Source organism: Rhinichthys klamathensis, unplaced genomic scaffold (assembly GCF_029890125.1).
Source record: "Rhinichthys klamathensis goyatoka isolate OS25496 unplaced genomic scaffold, OSU_Roscu_1.1 h1tg000585l_1, whole genome shotgun sequence".
Classification (NCBI taxonomy): Eukaryota; Metazoa; Chordata; class Actinopteri; order Cypriniformes; family Leuciscidae; genus Rhinichthys; species Rhinichthys klamathensis.
The window spans coordinates 1,549,557-1,572,867 of NW_026607045.1; the positions used below are offsets into that span (position 1 = coordinate 1,549,557).

Below are 23,311 nucleotides of genomic sequence, written 5' to 3' on the forward strand. Positions count from 1 at the left end.
GCTGGTCAGGCTGATTTGTAGGGTTTTGCTATATAGTTGCTGTGGTGTTTCTGGGTAGTTTCTAGGGCGTTGCTATGACTGGTCAGGGTGATTTGTAGGATTTTGCTATACAGTTGCTGGGGTGTTTCTGGGTAGTTTCTAGGGCGTTGCTATGGCTGGTCAGGCTGATTTGTAGGGTTTTGCTATATAGTTGCTGTGGTGTTTCTAGGGCATTTCTATGGCTGGTCAGAGTGATTTGTAGGGTTTTGCTATACAGTTGTCAGGGTGTTCTGGGTAGTTTAAAAGTCCAGCATGTTGCTATAAAGTTACTAAAAAGTTCTAGGTAATTTTAGATTGTTGTTATGTTTTGAATGGTTGCTAGGGCACTGCTAGTATGTGGTTGCTAGGCTGGTCTGGGTGATTTGTAAGGTGTTGCTATGTAGTTGCTAGGTTGTTGTGAGTGGTTTTTATATTGCTTTAGTGATGTAAGTGGTTGTCATTGCATTGCTACTGTATTAAGGTGGTTTCTAGTCTGTTGCTATGGCGTTCTGAGTAATTGCTAGGGGGTTGGAATGTGGTTGCCAGAGTGTTGCTATACAGTTGTTAAGTATTAAGTAAAATTTTGTTTTGTGGTTGCTAGGGTGCTTTGCATGGTTTCTAGGGCACTGCTACTGTATGCATTGCTAGACTAGCCTGGAAGTTGTGAAGGGTGTTGCAATGTACTGTAGTTGCTATGGTGTTTTGAGTTGTTTATAGAGTTGCTATGGTGATCCGAGTAGTTGTTAGGGCATTACTACTGTATGTAGCTGCTAGTATGGTCAAATTGGGTTTTTAGACTGTTGCTATGCTGTTGCCAAGTTGCAGTCCTCTAACCCTGAGCAATAACATTTCCTAAGCAAGCAAGCACATGCAGCTAACAAGTATTAGATTCATTCACAGACTTTACTAGCTCTTGCTAACAAACACACACGTTCAATCTTCAGACAGTCAGATTGGGTTCGATCTTTAGACAGTCAGTCTGTGAAGTTCAGAACACTGTGCACCCTGGAGACACAAGACAGGATGAAATGGAATAGAACTCGACGTCTACGGTTTTAAATTGAGGAACAAAATCTTACTCGGATATAAATGTGCCCTCAGAGATTTCCTGAGATACTTTGAGTACTATTTACCATAATCTGCCAGTAACAATCTAAAAAATACATCCTTTAAGACGGGCTCAGACTACAGGAGTTTCAGGCTGATTTATGGCTGATTTACCTCTCCCGACATACAGTGAAAAAATCGTGTCCAGGGCATCGGCCGTTCCACTGTTTGATGGATGAGAGGCATTTACAGGTCAAATTTTTAACCTCCCGATCCGCTCGCGGATACATTGCGGTCGACAATATCAAACATGTTTAATATTTAGGATTTTAAATCGGGATGATTACAACTGTGATTACGTCAGTACTTCTACAATAGCCAACGAGAGAAGTCTACAAGGAGAAGGAAGTGACAGAACTTTTGAAATGGCAACCGCGAAACAACAAGCAGCTGTACAGTTCTGGTGGACAAGATGGATGAACGGCTGGTCAAACACGACTGCCTTTATAATTTCTCCTCATTTAATGTCTAAAGCAAGTTGCCACGACACAGTATCCATTTTGTTTACATCCGCTTGAGATCAAGTGAGGTGCTAAATCTGGCATGATAATCGTAAGAAAATCTTGTAGTGTGTGATGAGCCATGGATTTCAAATCTTGTAGTGTGTGCAGGTTTGAGATTTGAAATAAGAAAATGACTGAAGGGTGAGATTTTGGGTTTTTAGATTTTGGGTTTAAGAAATGTCTAATTTTGTCTAAATGTCTAATCCTTATGTGCGTGACGCAACCAGATTTCACAATCGGTTAAGATTTAAAAACTCCAGTAGTCTGTGCCCAGCTTTAGCCTGACGCACAAGATTTAGAATTGACTCTCTCTCAGGATGAATCTATGGCTTGGATAAGATGACTTACTCTGGATGGTATAGAAATCGTAGCACCATTAGTAGGAGAGAGAAAGAGAGAGAGAGTCGTTAAGATGTTGGGCACCAAATGACTGCGAGAGCTCCCCAACAGCGAATGTAAACAGAATTTATGGTGCATTACAGCGGCTGGGGAGAACTGGCTCACCATTTCCTCTCTGGCTGTCAAATTAAAAGCACTCCTGTTGGGACTGATATGCGCTGCTGCTACTGCTGGGTCTTCTAAAGCTGTTCCCCAACTCTCTAATTTCCTTTTCCTTTTCTGTTTTCTATTCCCTCGTTCTCTCTCTTCCGTCAGTCTTTGACACCCCTGATCCACTGGAGCTCAATGAAGACAGCATGACTGTGCACCACAAGACTGAAATCCAGTATCAATGCAAATCCACTCAGCACGCGCCAGTCTGAGTCATGGCAAGAGGGGCAAGAAACACATAAACCCCATTCAGATGTTTCAATAACCTAATATAAGCACACCTATGAGGGTCTGAACACTATACATAGACATAAATACTTCAAAATATGGATGCTGAGAGGTGCGAAGCATTCTGTACACACAAAACAGATTTTCAAAGAAATGTCTAATTTTGAAGGATTAAATATGGACTACAATGGATACAAATCATGAATATATTGATTACATTTGATTTGCTTAATAGTAAAAGCCTTATTTATTTAAACTCTGGATGAGTCGATATATTAATTTCTGTGCCTGAGGAATGAAGGATTGAATTCCTGAAAAAAGTTTGCATTTTCACCAATTATTTTTCCCATTAGTTTGAGTTTTAAGTTTATCTACAATATTATTTAATTTATATAATAATTTTATTAAGTTCTTCGGCAATAAAAACATTTGCTGGGTTTCTTTGTTCGGTTCACTCATGAAACTCTCTGACTTCCCAGCTGAGTTTCCTTTCCATCTCGCTTTTATCATTGTGGAAGAGTGCTGAATTTTACACCCTCAGGAACTTCTTTGGATACATATTACAATTTCATCTCCTGAATTTTATTGGAGCTAATTTTGGATATGTCGCAAGTACCCCACAGGAAAGAGACCCCCTGCCTCGTTTCTAATAAGAAGAGAAGGTCTCGGATGCTTTAAAAGAGAGTGCAGTAACTCGTTAAGATAATTACTGTATCGCACATTTATTCTACTGTTAATAATTAAGCAACACATGCCAGAGCATAGACTCAACAACTCAAACTCACAATACTGGCAATTAGAGAAACGAAAGGTGCGGAAATAAACACCAACCTGCCAAATTGAATCAAAACAATACACAAGGATGCAGTATAAACAAACAGCTATGAATTATTATAATTTTTTCTCTGTTAAATGCCCATTATAGTTTGGGAGGTGAGATGCATGTTGCTTTATACTCTGCATAACAAAGTTAGGGGTCAGGAAGACTTTTTAATGCTCAACAATGCTGTATTTATATTATCAAAGATCAGTAAAAAAAAAAAATATATATATATATATATATATATATATATATATATATATATATATATATATATATATATATATATATATATATATATATATATATATTACAATGAAATTTATTTGCCAAATAATGACTCTGAGGTGACAAATATATTATCCAAAGCTACTTATATTTATGTATACATTTTATAAGTACTTTATGTTTTCCTGGGAATCAAACCCACAACCATGACGTTGCCAGCGATCCTTTTCTGTTGTGCCTCAGCATGTACACGGTTGCTTGGCCAATAAAAATGTATGTCCTGAATTTAAGAGATTGACTGGGCAATTATGAGTAATTACAATACATATATTTGCATCCATATTTTACATTTATTTTTCATTTATCAGATATACTGTATGTAAAATGACTTACAAATTAGGTATAATGAAACATAATGAAATATCTAAATATATCCCTATTATTTATTACATTACATTTCTTATTCCTTATTTGTATCATTCTTTTTTGTACAGTATATTTTCTGTGTATTTTTACACAAATTCGATTTGACACCTGACCTGATAGTACTAGATATCAGGTCTAATACAAATTCTCTTTGGTATCTATTTCACCTGTGCGTTTTCGTTGTGCCGGATGAGGATCAGAACAAGTTATAAGTGATGGCTCTCTGTTGCGCCTTTGAATATTTAGAGCACTTAAGATGTGTCACGTAGGATGAAACCAGAAATCTGTGTGTATGAGAGAGAGAGAGAAGGAGGTGGTGAGATATATACGGCGAGTGAGAAGCTGAGTATGAACGAGAGGGAAGTAGGAGCAGACTCTATGTGTGTGTTTGTGTACGTAGTGTGAATGTAGGCTGAGTCTAGGCTTTATTTTCACACCGCCTGCAGGCCGCCTCCGGCTGGCTGCTCGCATCAAAGGCAGTTTTCTCTCTCTGAGGAGCTGAGAGACTGAGCCCCAGGCCTGCCCAGGCCTTCACAGACCTGCCTCAGGGGTTAGCGTCAAACCACGGGCCTCTGCCACGCCGCCGCGAGACACCGCTAATCATAGCCAGCGCCGCAGCCGGTCGAACGAGCCCTCGCGGCTGCCTTCACACAGGACCCGGTGATGCTACGATATGCATGCGGCTCGCAAACAGCCGCGCTGTGATCAACCGGGAAGGGGAGGATTGGGAATGAGGTTTTAAGTATTTAAAGTGTCAGTGTGCCATGTATTATTTACTTCATGAATAAACGAGGAAAATATGACTTATGCAGGCGTGTTGCTATCCAAATCAAGCGTCTAGTCTGTATGCTTGTATTTAGATCAATATGTTATGAGGGTTTCAAATAACTATAAAACTGCATAATTTATATCTGATGGAACAATGGCGTACAGGTACCTATATAATATTCACTGGGAAAAAAAAGGAACACAAAAGATTTCATATAGTTTGTTGTATATTACACACATTAGGCCTACTGTTGAAAAGTCTGGGGTCAGTATGTATTTTTTTAGTTTTTGTTTTGAAAGAAAGAAAGAAAGAAAGAAAGAAAGAAAGAAAGAAAGAAAGAAAGAAAGAAAGAAAGAAAGAAAGAAAGAAAGAAAGAAAGAAAGAAAGAAAGACTTGTATTCAGCAAGGACACAGAAAAACATTTAGAAATAGAATAGAACATGTTAAATAGAATAGACATTGATAATGCTACAAGTGATTTATTTTTCAACTTTCCATTCATCAATTAATCCTGAATAAAATATAATGGTTTCCACAAAAATATTAAACAGAAAAATTGTTTTCAACATTCATAATAAGAACCAAATCAGCATAATGATTTCTGAAGGATCATGTGACACTGAAGAAGGGTATTGGCTGCTGAAAAATCAGATTTGCCATTAATAATTTTTTTAAAATATATTCAAATAGAAAACACTTATTTTAAATTTTAATACTATTTCACAATATTACTGTTTAATTACATTTAATTACATTAATATTACATTTTAATATAAAAAACATGGTGACCATAAGAAATGTCTTTCAAAGACATCTTAAAAAATCTTAGCAACGGTAAACTTTCTAATGGCAGTGTATGCCATCCAAAACATCATTGCATCGTGTTGCCCATTATTGCATCATACAAGCACTACTCACATTTTCTTCGGAGAAAGTCAAAATCTTGATTTTCTTATAAATGATGTCCTTAATAAGACGTTGCACTATTGCACAACACTCACCTGTAAACGGCTCGTTTGTCTGACTCCAGTTGGGCTTGAGGGTCGAGCGTCACGCTGACCGGGGCGGCCCCAGCCGCTGAGCCTGCAGAGAGGTGGACATGCTGGGCCTTCGAGTTTTGTTGCGTAGTGCCTGTCATCTGAAAAAATGCACAATACAGAAAATCAGAAGAACTGCAGAATATTCTGACCATATTACACACAAACATTTTCATTTGGACCACTGCAGAAAACACTGACATCATCACTGTTTTCTGCAGAGCTGCTTTATAGCTGAATTGAACATATTTCAATTGAACATACTTCAATTACAATCATTTATTAATTTTACACAGTTATTGAACTGAACTGAATCAAAACTGAACTGACTTAAGCTGAACAATGACACAATTGTCTTTTTAGAGTTAGCCTTTTTGAATTCTGTTTGCATTATTAATTAAATCATTATTATCCTGTTAATCTATATTGTGTAATGCGCTATATAAATACAGGTTTTATGGAGCTTTTTTTTTCATTTAGGAGATTAAAAATTCATCTACTAGCATTAAATGGATAATCAAGTGATTCAAATATTTTACAAATGAAAGGTACATCGTCATATTAATTTGTGAATATTTTCTTTTTTTATTTTGAACTTGGACATAAACCAAAATAATAAGTATATTACACAACAGATAAAAACAGTACCAAACTAAACAGTAAAACTGACATCTGTGTTTATATATATATATATATATATATATATATAAAACATAAAATGTATAGTTCTAACTACAAATTCAACTGTAAAAATTCAACTACAACTGATTTTAATGTGGTAAAAACTATGATATTGTTTGGCAACCAAAAACAATTTCTCCTTTTGTGTTCCACTAAAGAAAGAAAAATCATGCAGGATTGGTATGTCATGCCAGTAAATATGACAATTAAACAATTAAAAAAAATATGAAACTATTCCTTTTGTCACACCGCTGAGTAGATGATCAAACTTTGAACACGATGATGAAGAGAGAATGCAGTCTTTTAATAAATCCAAATGCATAAAGATAAATCCAAACAGAGAGAGTGATACACACACGTAACATAGACGATACCCGACAATGAAACACACACAGAACTGAAATTAAGTACACGTGATAATGATGGAGATAATGAGTGCGCAGCTGAACATAATGAGTGACCAAGACAACAAAAGACTAACTCAGGCAGAAGGTGGTGAAACACAAAAAGTACAAACTAACAGAACCGTGACACCTTTAAGATTAGATTTACTGTACAATGTTGGACACCAATCAGATTCTCTTTTTAATCAAATTCAGTTTTCTTTACAGAATTCTTGGACTTATTTACAGCAATTAAATCCGCTCGTAATTCCTGACAAACATAAATAAAACTAAATAGCATGCGTTTGAAGAGCATGCAACCCATTCTGCTTTTACCCTCTCCACACTGATGAGCCAAAGATGCTGTTCAACATCATCTTGCTCATGTGCATGTTATTGGTGGCTCACAGCCAGGCACTGTCGTCTTATCAGATTTAGTTTATTAACGCTTCACTTTCGTGCTTTTTTTTTTTTTGCTTTTATAGCTGTAAGAGCGGAAATGTGCATGTAGTAATCTGGTTTGTTATCTTTTCCGCATTGGAGGAAAAATGGCACACATCCAGATGAAGTTCTAGAAAAACTTGAGGTAAAAGCTAGTAAGAAAAAAAAAAAAAACTCTCAGCATACATATTCAGGAAGGCACTTCCAATGTGTCTGCAATCTCTCGGTTTGCCCATCTTGACAATGTAAGAACGTTAGCGGCTGCAGCATATGGTCTCATTAAAATCTGGAATCTAATTTGAGGCACTTGACCCCTAAATTTTTACGTAGGTCACCTTCTGCAGGAATATGTTCCACCTAGTCATCAAATAAAACTCTGGCAGTCGAGGTGGGCAGAGGTCTTGCCCTCGCATTCGAAACAATGTCAGGATGCACAAATACCCTGTTTAGGATGCATTAGTGGGAGAGAGAGTACAACTCTCCTGTTGTCTACGTTTTCCAATCTATCCCTGTCCTGTTTTTCTTTCTCTTTTGTGATGCAGCTTTGAAAGCAAGCCCCCTCCTGTCTCCCTCCCCAGAACAAAAATGGTTTAAGGGAGGAAGCTGGAAGTCTTAATCCCAGCCTCAAATAGGAAATAAATTAGCTTCTTCACACTTAACTAGCTCTCATTTGCATGTCTCCACCAGCGCGCTGCTCTCTTTTCCCCAGCCTCTAATCCTCAGGGCGGAGGGACACAGCAGCTGGACAGGGAGAGGGGACTATGGGACAAAAACGTAGCTCTGTGTCCCTCTGATTACCTCAGGACAAGCACAATGAAGATTTCACATGCTAAATGTTGCACAGGACCACAAATGCACCTTTTCGACGTCCACAATTGGAGATTTGAAAAAACAAACAATTTGATTCGTTGTTCTTATCATCTTCCAGTCTTGTTAGGCTTTTGGCAGTTAAACAGCATGGCCAGGATGGGAGACCATATTAAACCAGCTTATACCATTAAACTATCTTATTTTCTTTTTATTTCAGCAGGGAACTCATTCAAGAATGAGCTGTATATGCATCTTTTGCAACTGGACTGGATTATAAACCTACATCTAAGGTGGGTATATGTATTTTTTAATAATACATTCAAATCTTTCTTAAAAATAGGTTACCCAAATAAACAGAAAGTTTGTCACAGCCTTCCTCTTTCTTTGCTGTTTGTTTGTTGACTGACCTGTTGGCTCTCCTGGTACGATGGTGGTGGGACGCTCTGTGTGGCCATCATGGTCAATGCTGGTGCTGGGGACACATGTTGCATCATGGGATAGCTTCACATGGATACCCTGAAGGAAACAACAGTGATATAAAGGATTATTGAGAGTGTTGTTGTATGACCAAATTTATACCTACTGGCATATTTACCAAAAGGAAAACAATTACATATATATACTGTATATATATAAAATGACAACAAAATTCACAGAAACAATTCCATGACCCACCACTAGGTGCTGCTGTACTTAAACTGAAAAAAACTGATACAATGTTGGAAGAAATTAATATGTTGAGTTGTTTTGAAACTAAACTAAACTAAACTATTTATATATCATTTCATATATATGAATAATAGTACTGAATCCATTAAGGCATTAGTAACAAGTTTGAGAGACAACAATCTAACAATCTAACACAATCTAAGTTTGCAGTACGTCTGTCAAGAAAACCAGAGGCGGACAGAGTACAGAGCTTTGTTACTTGAGTAAAAGTACAGATACCCCTTGCTAAATTTTACTCAAGTACAAGTAAAAGTACTACATTCAGATGTCTACTTAAGTAAAAGTACTTGTTTTTAAAAGTACTTGAGTATCAAGAGTACAAGAGTAAATTTTCTAAATATTGCATTACTAATCTACTGCCACAGTGTTTACATTTATGCACAGAAACGTCCTACATGGAGTTATGAAAAATGTTAATGTTAATACCTTGGATAATGTAAAAGGAATTGAAAGTAAAATCAAGTCATTTTCATCTTTTTACCATGTTGCTTTATTTAATTTAATTAAAATTTTGGGGGGTCCCATCTTTAAATGCGGGGACAACACACACACACACCACATGTAAGGGTGGCGCTGCCAATAAAGCACCTAAAAGCTGTCACAAAGAACCGGCAAAAGGAATGATTATGAATATGTAAAATATAGCAAGGAGATATTTTAATTGTTTATTAATAAACACTTGTTAATAAACAAGTGTTTTCTTTGTCAGTGTCGGCTAGATGAAGTTGACGATGCTGACTCGCGATCTTCAGTAGTGAACGCGCCAGAGAGAAATGCACATTTCATACTGATTACATAAGCAGAGAACAGTCTGTAGTCTGTTTTCTTTTGTTTTGAATTTTTCTTTTTAAGTAGACATGTCTGTGAGAGGCAAGTAGGCTACTATACACTGAGTTTCGGTTCATTTATGAGACGAGATCCAGTTCACGTGCCGGCGCCTCCATTTCTTATCTATCGTCTGCTATTTACTTCTTATTTATTAAACCCAGGCAATTGGTTGATGAAACATTGATTAAAATTAAGATACAATTAATGCAAAACGAAATTCAGGTTAAAGAAAGGTTTTGTGTTTTCTGTTTGATGTCTCTGTGAAAGTTTTAAAGCATTTTTTATGCCGCTTTCAGAGCGCTCACGTCCGAAACGGAGAACACGTCCATAACATAGTTTTTTCCTCATAAATGCAAACCCGAAAAATAAAATAAAACAAAACAAACAAACAAAATTAATATTTTATGTACTGTGGAGACTGAGCGCCAACCCTTCTTCATTCGCTGGGTAGTAGCCTACTTTGGTTTGCGCAGTGTAATTCACACAATCAGTAAAATATTTTGCCTCCTGAAGGTTTTTTTTTAAGAAATCAGAAATCCCTCGTGGCTACGCCACTGCCACATTTGAACCTGACTGTGTTAAACACACCACATACTCAAGAACATCAAACCAAATGCTTGGCTTACATTAATGTGTAATATAAAATCTGACCATGGAGTTAACTTTGGCGGAAAGCTGAAGGTGATTGCTGATAGGCTGTCCCAATCAGTGGCGCCTGCACAATCCAATCACGTTTGAGAGGGAAACAACAAATTGAGGGTTTCCGAGATTTTTCTTTTACTTTTTTTTTTTTTTACTCGGGTACTCACGTTTATGGATAGAAATTTATTGGAGTAAAGAGTACATTATTTGAGTAAAGTCATGAGTACTCCCCAAAAATGATACTCGAGTAAAGTACAGATCCTTCAAAATTGTACTTAAGTACTGTACTCAAGTAAATGTACTCCGTTACTGTCCGGCTCTGAAGAAAACAAAATAAGCACCTTGAGGTGCAGGTACATGATGAGTTAGTGTTGTACTAAGACAAACATGACAACCCCAGCAGGCCAATCAGTGGCTCATTAGCTCTGTTGTCAGAAGAGTAATTGACACTGGGCAAGAGAAGGCTGGACCCCGGGGATGGTGCACTGTGGGAAACCCTGACTACAGATAATTGGCCCCTTGTTACCACACATGGACCCATGAACCCCGTTTCTGAACCCCGTTTTGGTTTGCTCACATTTTGAAATGTCGTATCATTTTAAATTTGAGTTGCATTTCAAAACAAAACTGGAAAAAAAGTAGTCTTTGTTTTTAAAAAGAAAATTCAGATTTTTTTAATAAACAAACAAATAAACAAATAAGCAAGCATAACTGCAACCCTATAGCTTTCTTATATATACACTTACCGAGTCTGTTACCATCAACATCTTTAAATGTTGGATATTGTTTTTCACATCTGTCTAAGTGCATTCAAAATAAGATTTAGTGCCACCCAGACACATGAAGCATATAAAAGTATTTTCAGTGTTAAACTCGTTGAGTCTTGTTCTATATTTGTTACGGAAACTTATGAAATCACACCCGAATCATTAAAATGATCATTTCAGTTTGACCCCACCAACTCACGGTCTTCAGTCCACCATTGAACTCCAGGCTTTTAGTAGCAGCCCACAGATGTAATAAGCAGAAGCTAACAATCGCAAAGAATACTAAAAATACATAAGCAATCATATATAATTACTCTGAAAGAACAGTACAATCACATCTGCCGAGTTAATGTGGGTGGGACCTCTGCTCCATTCGGTAATTACACGAGACATAAATCACTCATTTAAACCGTGACCTATAAAAGTTCTTTCTGAGCTTTAGAAATAGTAATTTTCTCTCTTGAGAACATCTTGTTAGCTCTGTCTATATCTTAACAGCTTGAAATCTTAAAGAGACAGAATCATGTTTAAATGAGCACATATGCGTAAATAATTCTGTGGACAGCAGAACAAGAGGATTGTCAAGAGGATTGTGGGAAAATCAAGGAGACATAGAGCAGAATACAGTACAGAAGCCAAGTCTGTCAGATGGCAGACAGGATGCAACCTTCCTCAGACAGCAGACAGACAACGGTTTGTGCGGGAAAACAGGAAAGGTGGGTTTTTTCCCCCCTCACAGCTCATCTTCAGGTTGGCAGGAGCATGTGGAAAAGGGTTGAAGGGGCCAAAGCAAACCAAGCAGCTATTTTAAGGAGATCCCATACACACCCACACCCACTCTCTCTCTCTCTCTCTCTCTCTCTCTCTCTCTCTCTCTCTCTCTCTCTCTCTCTCTCTCTCTCTCTCTCTCTCTCTCTCTCTCTCTCTCTCTCTCTCTCTCCTCTCTCTCTCTCTCTCTCTCTCTCTCTCTCTCTCTCTCTCTCTCTCTCTCTCTCTCTCTCTCTCTCTCTCTCTCTCTCTCTCTCTCTCTCTCTCTCTCTCTCTCTCTCTCTCTCTCTCTCTCTCTCTCTCTCTCTCTCTCTCTCTCTCTCTCACACACACACACACACACACACTGGGTCAGCACCTCTGCACTCGGACCATTTCGTGTTGGACTTCGTGGAAACGTGAGGAATTTTCCAAGCACAAATTAGATTCTAGCTTGGCGTTGCATATTTTATGAAGCTCGTCCAAATCATACAAATTGAGAACGTTGTGTGTGTGTGATTTGTATACTGATTACACACCACGCTTGTGTTCTCATTCCAAGTGCTATCAGCCGAAAGGCATCTTCACTGTTATCTCGCCTCATTTTAATTGCAAATTTTGTGAGCGAGTTGGTAATTAAATGGAAAATTGCACATTAATTGATGAGACTAAAGATAAAGCAATTCCAATTATTGCACGGTATTTTAAGGGGGCCTCTCAAGTCTTGGTCCCTGGAGTGGGGTGGTACCCACCGCAGCATCATAATAATAATGCGTACACACCGTGTACACTAGGTAACAGCTCTATCCACAAACCTGTATTTGCAGACATGGACACACACACGCATACCTTATAATGAGCAAAGAAACCTCCGAAGTCTCTGCGGGCGAAGGGCGTGCACTGATTAAGCCTTCTCTCCTGCTCTTTTAAAACACATCATCACTCCTTCTGACTTAACATACCAGGTATTGATTTCAATCCATCAGTCGATACAAACACATCGATCTGTTCATTGATATACAGTCGGACATTCTTCCCGTCATGCACCTAAACTGCTGCGTATACTTCAGGGCATGCACTTTTAGCCTTGTGTGTAGTAAGGCAGTACACATGAGTACACATTGTATGAGAGATCAGGATGTTACTCTAGACACATTTTCATTTTTCGGGCCAAAAGGGAAAATAGGAAAAAATGTAAACTGAAACCAGCAAAGATTTTTCAGCAGCCATAACATAATACCAGTCTTCATGTCTTAACTCCATGTCTCAACTGTCACTTTTGATCAATCATCCTTGCGGAATATAAATATTAATTTCTTAAAATAATCTTACTGACCCCCAACTTTTGAACGCTACTGTATGTTTATGTTGCATACACATACACTAAACTTTTACTTATTAAAAGTAAAATTATTGGTCAGGAAATTAGCAAAATGTAAGCAAATGCACTATACTTAAAAAGCCATTGCTGTCTCAGAAAAACATCAAAGACAGATTGAAGTTTTTTTTAGCAGATTATGGGAAGTTGTGTGAGGAGGGATGAATCACAAATGAAACACAAGTTGCATGGTGATGCTCCAGAGCGGTGTCTTTGAAGATCTGCTGATAAATATAATAATAAATGCATTTCTACCACAGTGAAGCATGGAGGAAGAGCTGTCATTGTGCAGAGCCTTTTTAGCTGCTGGGATTGGTGAGCTTCACTCTGAAAAGTAATTTAATGCTTTGGAGTATAGGAGAATATTGCAGAGTGGCTTGCTTCCCACAAATGAAGAGTTATTATTTAAAGAGGAACGATCAGATGTTATTTCTCAACAAGACAATGCTCCTGCACAAATTGCAACTATAACCAAGAAGTGGCTTGAGAACAAGTCCATCAGGCTCATGTTTTGGCCTGGTCAGAGTCCAGATTTGAACCCTATAGTGAATATTTGGTCTCACATTAAACTCAAACGAACTGGGAGACATTTTTCAACTACTCATGAACAGTTTGAAGCCATTAACATTGACTCTTCTTCCTGTAAAAAGCTGCCTGCAAGCAGGGGAAGGCTATTCCTTTGTACAGTTTTTATGCAATTCTTGCTAATTTCTTGACCAGTAATTTGTGATTAAAATGGTTAAGACCATTAAAAGACCAATACATATTTTAGGGGTATTCTCTTGGGTATTAGCGCATTCATAAAGAGTGTTTTCCCATTAAATTATACATTAAAGGTTGTTAAAGCCTCGGTTGAATTGCAGTGACACCAATTTAAAGAGAACATAGTGTAAATTACTATAACTATACTATTTCTATAACTATAAAATTATAATATGAATAGAATTTATACCTATACCAATTAAAAAATAACTTAAAATTATGAATTTTATTTTTGCATCAACAAAGATACTAAAACTACATAAAAGATAAAGCTAAAAAGACTAAATAAAATGAGCTTTAAAAGTAACAATATTCTTAATTAAGCAGAAATTAAATAGTACCAAGTTAATTGCCATAACTAGTAGGAAGTTGTTAAATTACAGTGTTTCATGAGAAATGTGCAATTGTAAGTCATACAATGCAGCAGCCTGTAACTTCCTGATTTGAACTCATAATTACAGCTGGCAGGGAGAGCATTTAGAGGCTGGGGAAATGGAAAGTAAAGTGGGGATGTATTGAACATGTCTGGTGTGTGTCTGGAAAAAATGGAGAGTTCGAATGTTAGCCCTCTTCCCATCGATACTGTTTCACCAGACCCCTCACCCACAATCGTTTGACTGTTTGATCAGTCGATAATTAACACAGCCACCTGATGGAAAGCTGCTACTGACGAGGCTAATAGAACAATGTCGGAGAGGATGTTTAGTAATGACAAAGCCTGCATGCTAATTTATGAACTGAAAGTAGCCTATATACTGAAATGAAGAAATCACAGCAGTATTGGGAAATGATCATGTCACTGTCACAAACTCTTTGTGTCAGCATGTAAGTGTTAGCATCTAGCTGAGTTTAAGGCCCCTATATCAAACACCCAGTGCAATGTGGCACCAGGTGCGACGCAAGAGTTTTTTGCTGGTTTCAGCCTGACGCAGTTATCATTTTTACGTCCTGCGCCACGTTGTTTAAATAGCAAATGCATTTGCGCCCACTTGTGTGCCCATGGGCGTGCTGGTCTGAAAACGAGGTGTGTTCTGGCAACTGAAATAGACTGCGTCATTGACCAACTGAAACCCGGTCTTAAGTCAATGGTGCAGTATTTTAAATATAAACACTGTATTTATATTTATTTTTTTGGTTTATTTAAAACGTGTTAGTAATATGCACCTATAGGCGGGCCACGACGCGCGTAGACTTTGTCCCGTAAATGGTCTGCTCGCGCGCTTTAACCTCATGCACGAGCAGATCCGTTTCCTCGCTAGAGAAGTGTTCAGTTTTTCCGCTTGCAAATTTCGCCATGTAAATAGCGAATACGCCATGGCGCAAGCACAACTGGCTTTTAAAGGGAATGGGAGATGAGACTCTAATTTGTTTATTGCTCATTAAGAGAATAGGGACAACTGACCATTTTTCCCGTCGTTAAACTAGCAAAAGTGGATTCGGACATGCCCTAAGTGCGCTTGTGCCATGCGCTTAGATCTTTAAATTAGGGCCCTAAGACTTCAACATTACAGTATGTTTATACTAACATTAATAATTCATTACTTAACTTGTACTTAACACAGTTTATATATATTTAAAAACTCCAGCTTTAACTGTGCATTTACAATTGTGTCGTGGCATCTAGCCAAACATCTGCAACTACTCTTGCTATCAGCTACAAACAAATGGAGGGGAATGACTATGTATTGAATCTCTCGGTCCGGGACACGCATCTTTGTGCACAATGCAGAAGGATCAAAGATGTGTGACTTCCTCCTAGTTGGAAACATCCTTTGTGGACGGGCCACGGAGGACTCAGCGTGTGAGCCGGTGCAGAGAAAGAGCAGCAGTTTTTTATTTCCACGTTAAGCAGAAACAGGTGAGCTCTGAAGTACAGGAGGAAGTGGTTCGTGGTTTATAGATCCCATTCATCATCATCCGCATAGTCTCCCCTTGCGTCTCACAGCTAGCCCTCACATCTGGGAAGAGGGTGTTTTATATATCTGTTTACCAGGCAAGCTGGCAGACTGAAGAAACAACAGACCTTCACTTTCTCTTGAGACACTTCAAACGTGGCACGCCACTGGACGCCGTTTCGAAAACAACTACATAGATCATTTCATTTATACTGTAGGTGAAGTGTTTTCTGTGCCACTGGTGTCACAAACCAATTATACATGGACTCAGTACACTAGTTTTTGTCTTTTGACAAAACTAACCTTTAAAGGCACAATATGTAATATTTTTTCGCCACAAGAGGGCGCAGTTTCCAACAATAACAAAGGCGTAGGTTGATGATGCAGTGATGAGCTGAATGATGGCACTTGCTGTCAAGCTGATGGATCTAATAATGTTTATGGATGAGTGCAAACATTCATTTTTTTTAACATTACAGTGGTATGAAGCAGGTCGCGATTGCTAGAGACAGATATCACACGCGAGTCCCGCGGATATAAAGGAATAAGGACATATAATTCAACCGAACTACCCGCAAGTGCTGGATTACTCACACAGGTCAGTTTATTAGACGAATTAAACTTGTGAGGTAACGCAGCGCTGCTTCACTTGGTCTAACGTTACACTATCACACTAAACGGCATTTAAATGTGTGTTGACAGTTATAATGTTATACTAACTTACGTGTTAGTTCGTTTGCTATACGAAACTAGCAGTAAGCTAGATCAACATTAGAATAACATACTGACCATATTCTAACATTTCATCATGTTGAGCTAACGTTATATAACATTGATTTGTTTTATGTACATTTGCTCACCTGTCTAATAAAGCTGTGAAGTCGTGACTCGTGAAGCTCTGTCAAGTCCAAGTTAGTCACGGACGTGGAGCTCTCGGCATTTCAAAAACGCCATGCTGATATTGATCCTCATTTTAGTTCTCCTTCTTTGTCCCAAAGTCTGCTTGCCATGGTCTATGTTTGAAAGAAACAAAAACTGCGTGCCGCTAAACGTTACGCACTATGCAGTTGTCCACGTCTGTCGCCATGGTTACGTCATGGCTATGGCAGTATGAACGGAAACCGAGGATAGCGTGGATATTGCGTCATTGACAGGCGTCATTTTTTTCCGGGACGGCCACTTATTTAAAATTGGAATTTCTCTGAAATAAATTTTTTTTGGAGACTTTTGGGATATTGTAAGTACACAACTGCAGGAAATATATCACACTGTGCAAGTGATTTTTGGATATTTTATTACAAAATTCTTACATATTGTACCTTTAAATGTAATCAATATTTCGTGTCATATTCATAATTTTTTTGTCACTAAATTGGTATCTAATTTTACTCCACAAAAAAATGCGTTATACATACTGACTAGCACATAATATAGTTAAGAAGTTTGGGGTTGGTAAGATGTTTTAATGCCTTTTTTAAAAGAAGACTGTGACTCAAAGAGTGAAATTATTTGATCAAAAATACAGTGAATACTGGAATGTGAAATATCACAATTTAAAATGCAATTTATACTGTAATGGCAAAGCTAAATTTTCAAACAGCCAGTGCTTCAGTCTCCAGTGTCACATGATCCTTCTAATATGTTGATTTGATGCCCAAGAAACAACTTATCAATGTTGAAAAGAGTTGTATTTAATATTTTTGGAAACCATAATACTTTTTTTAGGATTATATGATGAATAGATACTTCAAAAGAACAGCATTTATTTTAAATAAAAAACATTTGTAACATTATAAATGTCTTTACTGTCACTTTTGATTTATTTAATGCATCCATTTTGAACTGACCCCAAATTTTGAACGCGTATTCTGAAACAATCGTATTCTCTCAATCGTTTTGAAAGCACACCAGTGTCTATACTTCTCAGGCGAATCAACTTGCGAATGACTTTCTTATAGTTGTCTCTGCATTTTAAGCTGGTATATAAAGTATTTAACCATCAAAAATGACACACTACGGCTGTAAAATGAATGATTAGTATGAATCAATAGCGAAAGACTTCATTGTAAGCTCTAGCACTGTCCTCTGTGCCTAACCTGAGGAATTGTTGATCTTCAAAGCAAGCGTGTGCCGGTGCCAAAAGTGTATCTGATTGTGATTTCCCTGGCTCTTTTTCTATGTATCCTGTGTGGAAGTTTGTCATTCACAGATGCTGCAGGGAATGCAATGAATAATTTTATACAGTGCGCGTGTGTCACAAATGCCCAAATATCATGAATCTTAATGTCCTGAGTCAGGACTTCTCCAAAGTGAATATATAAAACCGGCCCACCTGAATACATTTGCTACATTAGAGGTCCTTCCATGGGCAGATTTGCAATGCGTTATGGGCGCGTGCAAGTGTGCGCTGGGAAAGAAAAAGGACGGAGATATGGGGTTTGATTAATGAAGAAGGGAAAGGGGCAGTGTGTCGGAGCAGAACCCCAGCGTGGGGACGGAAAACTCCGGACCAGGTTCTCAGGCCACACACACACGAATTTACAACATACAAACATACACCCCAGGGCTATACACCTTCAGGCAACATGCTGCTATTGCATACAAACACACACACAACAGTGTAAAACAGCTTGGGAGACTCAGCGTCCCAGCACTGCTCATTAACCTGTAGGAACCACAGGTGGAGGATTAATCTCTGATATTCATGAGCTCAAATCTCTGTCTGTGTGTGTCTCATACATGTTCAAATTATGGCTTTCCATTTGGTTTAAACAGTTCACCCAATAATGAAAATCATGGTCATCATTTACAAACCTGTTTGGCTTTCCTCTGATGAGGAAGATTATTTATGAACTTAGGGGTCCAATGTTGTTTTGGAGCCCATTGAAATATAATGTATACGAAACAAAAAACAAAAAAACAAAAATCTAATGGTTCATTTTACTAATGAAATGGAAGGTCAAATCCAGCACATTGCATTACAGAATACAGTATTCCACACAGTGCGCACTTCTTGTACACCCGACAATTTTACTAAATGTAAAAGGTTATGCAGAGAAATTCTCAGAGAAAATTTGCATTCTGTGATTGTGTGTATGTGATTTAGAACACACCCTTTGTGTCTGAGATATTCAGAATCTTCATTCACCATTCATCCAATCTATCTGCAATTTCACTTGCCTTTGTATTTATGGTAATGATTGTTTGGATATGGTAGATCTAGAAATAATTCAAAAGTGTCCTGCTTTTTAAAATTAGATTAAAGTCTTCGCTGAAATGGGTGTTGCGGAAACTTACTGTGTGGTGAAATTTTGCTATTCCCAGAGGCCTGATGGTTCGCATGCAAATGACCTCATTAGCATAGCTAAAAGCTTTTATTATAATTAGCATTTTCTCAATAGACTGCACAAGTACTTAAAGAATGGAACCTACAAGATTTACACTATCACAATTGCATTTTCAATTCCAGATTTATTCATAGACATAGACATGACTTTTTGTGTAACTTTATCAAGAGTTTAGATGGACAATATGATGGAAACTTGCATTAGCTGTGACCTGAAATGTTGATCATACTGTACGGAACCACAAGGATATCCTTTGGCTTATTTTCAATACACTTCCTGGCTAACGGTTAAGATAAAGGAGAGGTGTGCACGTACAACACGTAGACCAGTTTTACTGTATGACAAGCTGAGAGGGCCAAAAGCTAATAGCACTCTTTTGAAAAGAATTCAATACAGCTTGAAAATTGACCAAAAGCTTTATTTAAAGTGCTCTTAGATCATTCTAACTTTTATGTGCCTTATGTGGGCGTGTGTATAATTCTGTAACTGTGTTGCAACGGCATAACACAATCGCATCTTGATGGCTTTAGCGCACACAAGAGTGAGCGGTCGTTCCTGCCGATGACACGCCGTGGTTACAGTTCCTCACTGCGCTGATAGAAATCGGAATATTGAAGGCTGGAATTCCACCGAAATTGGAACACCTGAGCTCATAGAGAGTGAAGGTAATCTTCAAGAGCTTGCTGTCAAATCGGTTTGGTCGCTCTCATGTTGAGCAGAGATACGGGTAAGGGGACAGTGTGTGCGTTATCTCGCTTTCCCAATCTGCAGGGCTGTTTAAATGGATACCTCCTAATCTTACCACGAGGCATCCAGCTCTGTTGCTTGGTGAGACTTTGGGTAGATGCGGCAAAAACCAGAGAACCTATCTGTGATAAATGTGTTGAGAGATCAGAAAGCAGTCTGCGCTAATACATCATTCTGCAGAAGTCATTTCAGTGGACGCTTGCTGAGTGATTCTTTGACCGATGGAAACGGTGGCCACTTATGCCTGTTTTTAACCTATTTAGCACGTCGTCCATCAATTTCCACTCAGTTGCTGTTACTGGAAGAACAGTTCTCCAGAGGAGAACTGGCCCCCGACTGAGCCTGGTTTCTCCCAAGGTGTTTTTCTCCATTCTTTCATCTGATGGCGTTTTGGTTCCTTGCCACTGTTGCCTTGGCTTTTGGCTTGCTTAGTTGGGGACATTTAATATTCAACAATATTATTGATCTGCCTTACTTCAGGTGGACGATGACGCAATTTTCTCCTAGAAACAAACTTGTTGTATTATTTTCATGTTATCACTGTGAAGCTGCTTTGATACAATCTGTATTGTAAAAAGCGCTATATAAATAAAGGTGACTTGACTTGATAAGCCTTGGAAACAGGCCTGTTTTAGCCATCGAGCATAAAAGAAAACGGTATCATTTTTTACTCAGAAGCTCTGAATGAACTCAATAAATAAATAAAGTGACTGAGGATTCTGTGCAATATGTGTGTGTGTGTATATATCTATATATTATATACGTTTATAAATATGAAAAATGTTAATATAATTTATTGTCAATATTTGTACCATCCATTTTAGAAGGTTCCTTGTATAATTTATAGCAATAGCCAATATATCATTTCTTTTAAGGCCCTCTGAAATCAAAATTTAAGCTTTTTAGCTTTTAGTATGAATATGTTAGCCTTAAGGTTATGAATAAGCTAGTGTGTTCCAAAACAATGTCAAAATTCACATTTAGGAGATATAAGCATTCAAAACTTACAGTCCCTCACTTCCGCTAAAATAGATCACAGATTTTTGACATCACTGCGGACTTCAGCATCTCATCACATCTTCTGTCCAATCAAATGCTCTCTAGAATCTAAAGCGTCCCGCCCCCTATACTATAAATACCACCTGGCCAAAGCGACCTGCGTTGACACGTCACGGAGCAATATGGATTGGAGATGTGTGTTTGCTTGCTCAAACTCGAGTTTTCCAACTGTAGGTTGGCTAAGAATGAAATGGCTAGAATTTATTCACACCTCTACTATTGAATCCAACGTATCATTAGTGCTCGGATGCTGTCAAGTACGACTTGCAGTCTGTGAGGTAAACTAAACGTTATTGGCTATTTGAAATGGGGGAGGACCCATTCAATATGTCCCGCCTTAGCTTCCTGTTTCAGTGGAAATTACATCAACGCATCATACAAAGCTGAGCGTTCCAAGGCACATCAGTGGGCCTTTAACATATATCACATATATGTGTCACAACTCACAAACAAATCTGATTCGAAATTACAATGAATTGGAATCAAATGGAAAGCTTGTGAGTCTGAAACAAATCAAATTGTCACCAGCAAACTTTGTAAGCATCTGCCATTCATAGTTAATTTTAATTCATCAAAAATACTTAATAAAATATATATAATAAAAAAATCTAAAGGCATCCAAAATGTTGACAGCAACATAAATATGTGTATAAAATATAACAGCAGCAGAAAGAAAATTAAAATGTTAAATGCAAAAAACTGCTGAAATATTGAAAATTGAAACAAGAGTGCACTGTGACTGCTAGTAGGGGAGACTGTGACGGTCTCCCCTACTACAGCTCCAGCGATGGGGATAATAAATAAGGTGCTATGCTATGAGAGAGACACAGAGCATGAGAAGGCCTTGCCAGGAATGTGGCAGTAGGATTAGGGCAAGGGTGATCAGCAAGCATGCAGAGGATTCAAACCCCTTCCATTCCTTCCCTAAAAAAAGAGAAAACCTCAGGAGCACGTGTGTGTGTGTGTGCGCTCACAGAGAGAGCCACGGGGGGTTAACGAGAGGGGGGATTATCACACACACGGGTTAACGAGAGGGGGGATTATCACACACACTCTCTGACTGCTCTGATTGTCAGCAGATTCCTAATGAAGAGTTTAAGTTTCAGAAGAGTGCTGCAAGGAGACTCTGCTGCAGGCACGTATGTTCAGACCAGCTATGAGGGTCAGATGATCAGTGCATGCTGGACACTGATGAGATATATGGCTAAATGGTTAAGAGTCATAATCTTTCATTTCGATGAAATTTCACAGTGTCTTATCGTATACGTGGAGATAAGTGAGTGAAATGCAGCTGTTTAAATCTAGTCTGAGGTAAAGACAAGCCACTGAGGTAATGCTAACCCAATAACAAGATTTTTTACTTGGCAGTGGGAGGTTGAAGAGAGTAGGTCAATTTGAGGGAGAGAAAGAGAGATAGGTCTATCTATCTATCTATCTATCTATCTATCTATCTATCTATCTATCTATCTATCTATCTATCTATCTATCTATCTATCTATAACTATTGATCAGTCCACCTGTCTATCTTTTCTCTGTGTATTATTTGGTTGTCTGTCTATCCATCCATCCATTTATCGATATTTCTATCAGTCTATCCATCCATCCATCAGTCTGTGTATCCATCAATCAATCAATCAATCAATCTATCTATCTATCTATCTATCTATCTATCTATCTATCTATCTATCTATCTATCTATCTATCTATCTATCTATCTATCTATCTATCTATCTATCTATCTATCTATCTATCTATCTATCTATCTATCTATCTATCTATCTATCTATCTATCTGTGTGCCTTTAAGTCTATCTATCCTTCTATCCATCTGTCGGTCTGTCTATCAATTAGTCTTTCCATCTATATATCCATCTGTGTATCCATATGTGTATTGTCTATTACTCTACACATCTACATGCCTATCCACTCATTTATCCATCTATCTGTCTGTCTGTATTTCATGTCCTACAATTTTTCCTTTAAAAAAAACCTCTGCCACCAGAGGATCTGGAACACAGGGAGAGCAAGGTGCCCATGGAGTATTAAGAATCAAACCAAAGCGAGTTCTAGAATGTTTTATAAACTGTAAACATTTTAAAGAATCTCATTATACAATGTTCAACACTTTCTGAGCTTGACAGAAACAAAAAGTCCTTAAGAGCAAGTTTAACAGGGAGAAAGATTCACTTAGAAAAGAGCAAGAGACAAGACCAGTGGAGCAAAAATGAGCATGGTGGGATAATGAGGCGATGTTTGCTGCTCTTGGCCCCAACAGCTGATGTTTGTCTTTGCTTAGTGCCCGGAGCTACGCCGAATGGAATCCTTGGAAACTCCAAACAATCCAATATTAAATTTCCTCTGCAATGCCACAGGGAGAGAGAATCATGCGTGGGGGGGAAAGGATGGCAGCG

The 23,311-nt window shown here is 38.1% G+C and overlaps 1 protein-coding gene across 2 annotated transcripts in view; it reads right to left on the reverse strand.

Annotated features, from left to right (window-relative positions):
• Positions 1-23,311, reverse strand: part of LOC130075548 (homeobox protein PKNOX2-like) — an 85,719-nt gene that overhangs the window by 30,640 nt on the left and 31,768 nt on the right. For both annotated transcript variants that reach the window (XM_056240188.1, XM_056240185.1), the window contains 2 exons: positions 8,408-8,516; positions 5,650-5,786 (listed from right to left, as the gene is read on the reverse strand). In XM_056240188.1, the coding sequence (XP_056096163.1) occupies positions 5,650-5,786; positions 8,408-8,494 (224 nt within the window). In that variant the 5' untranslated portion in view covers positions 8,495-8,516. The remainder of the gene's footprint in view (positions 1-5,649; positions 5,787-8,407; positions 8,517-23,311) is intronic.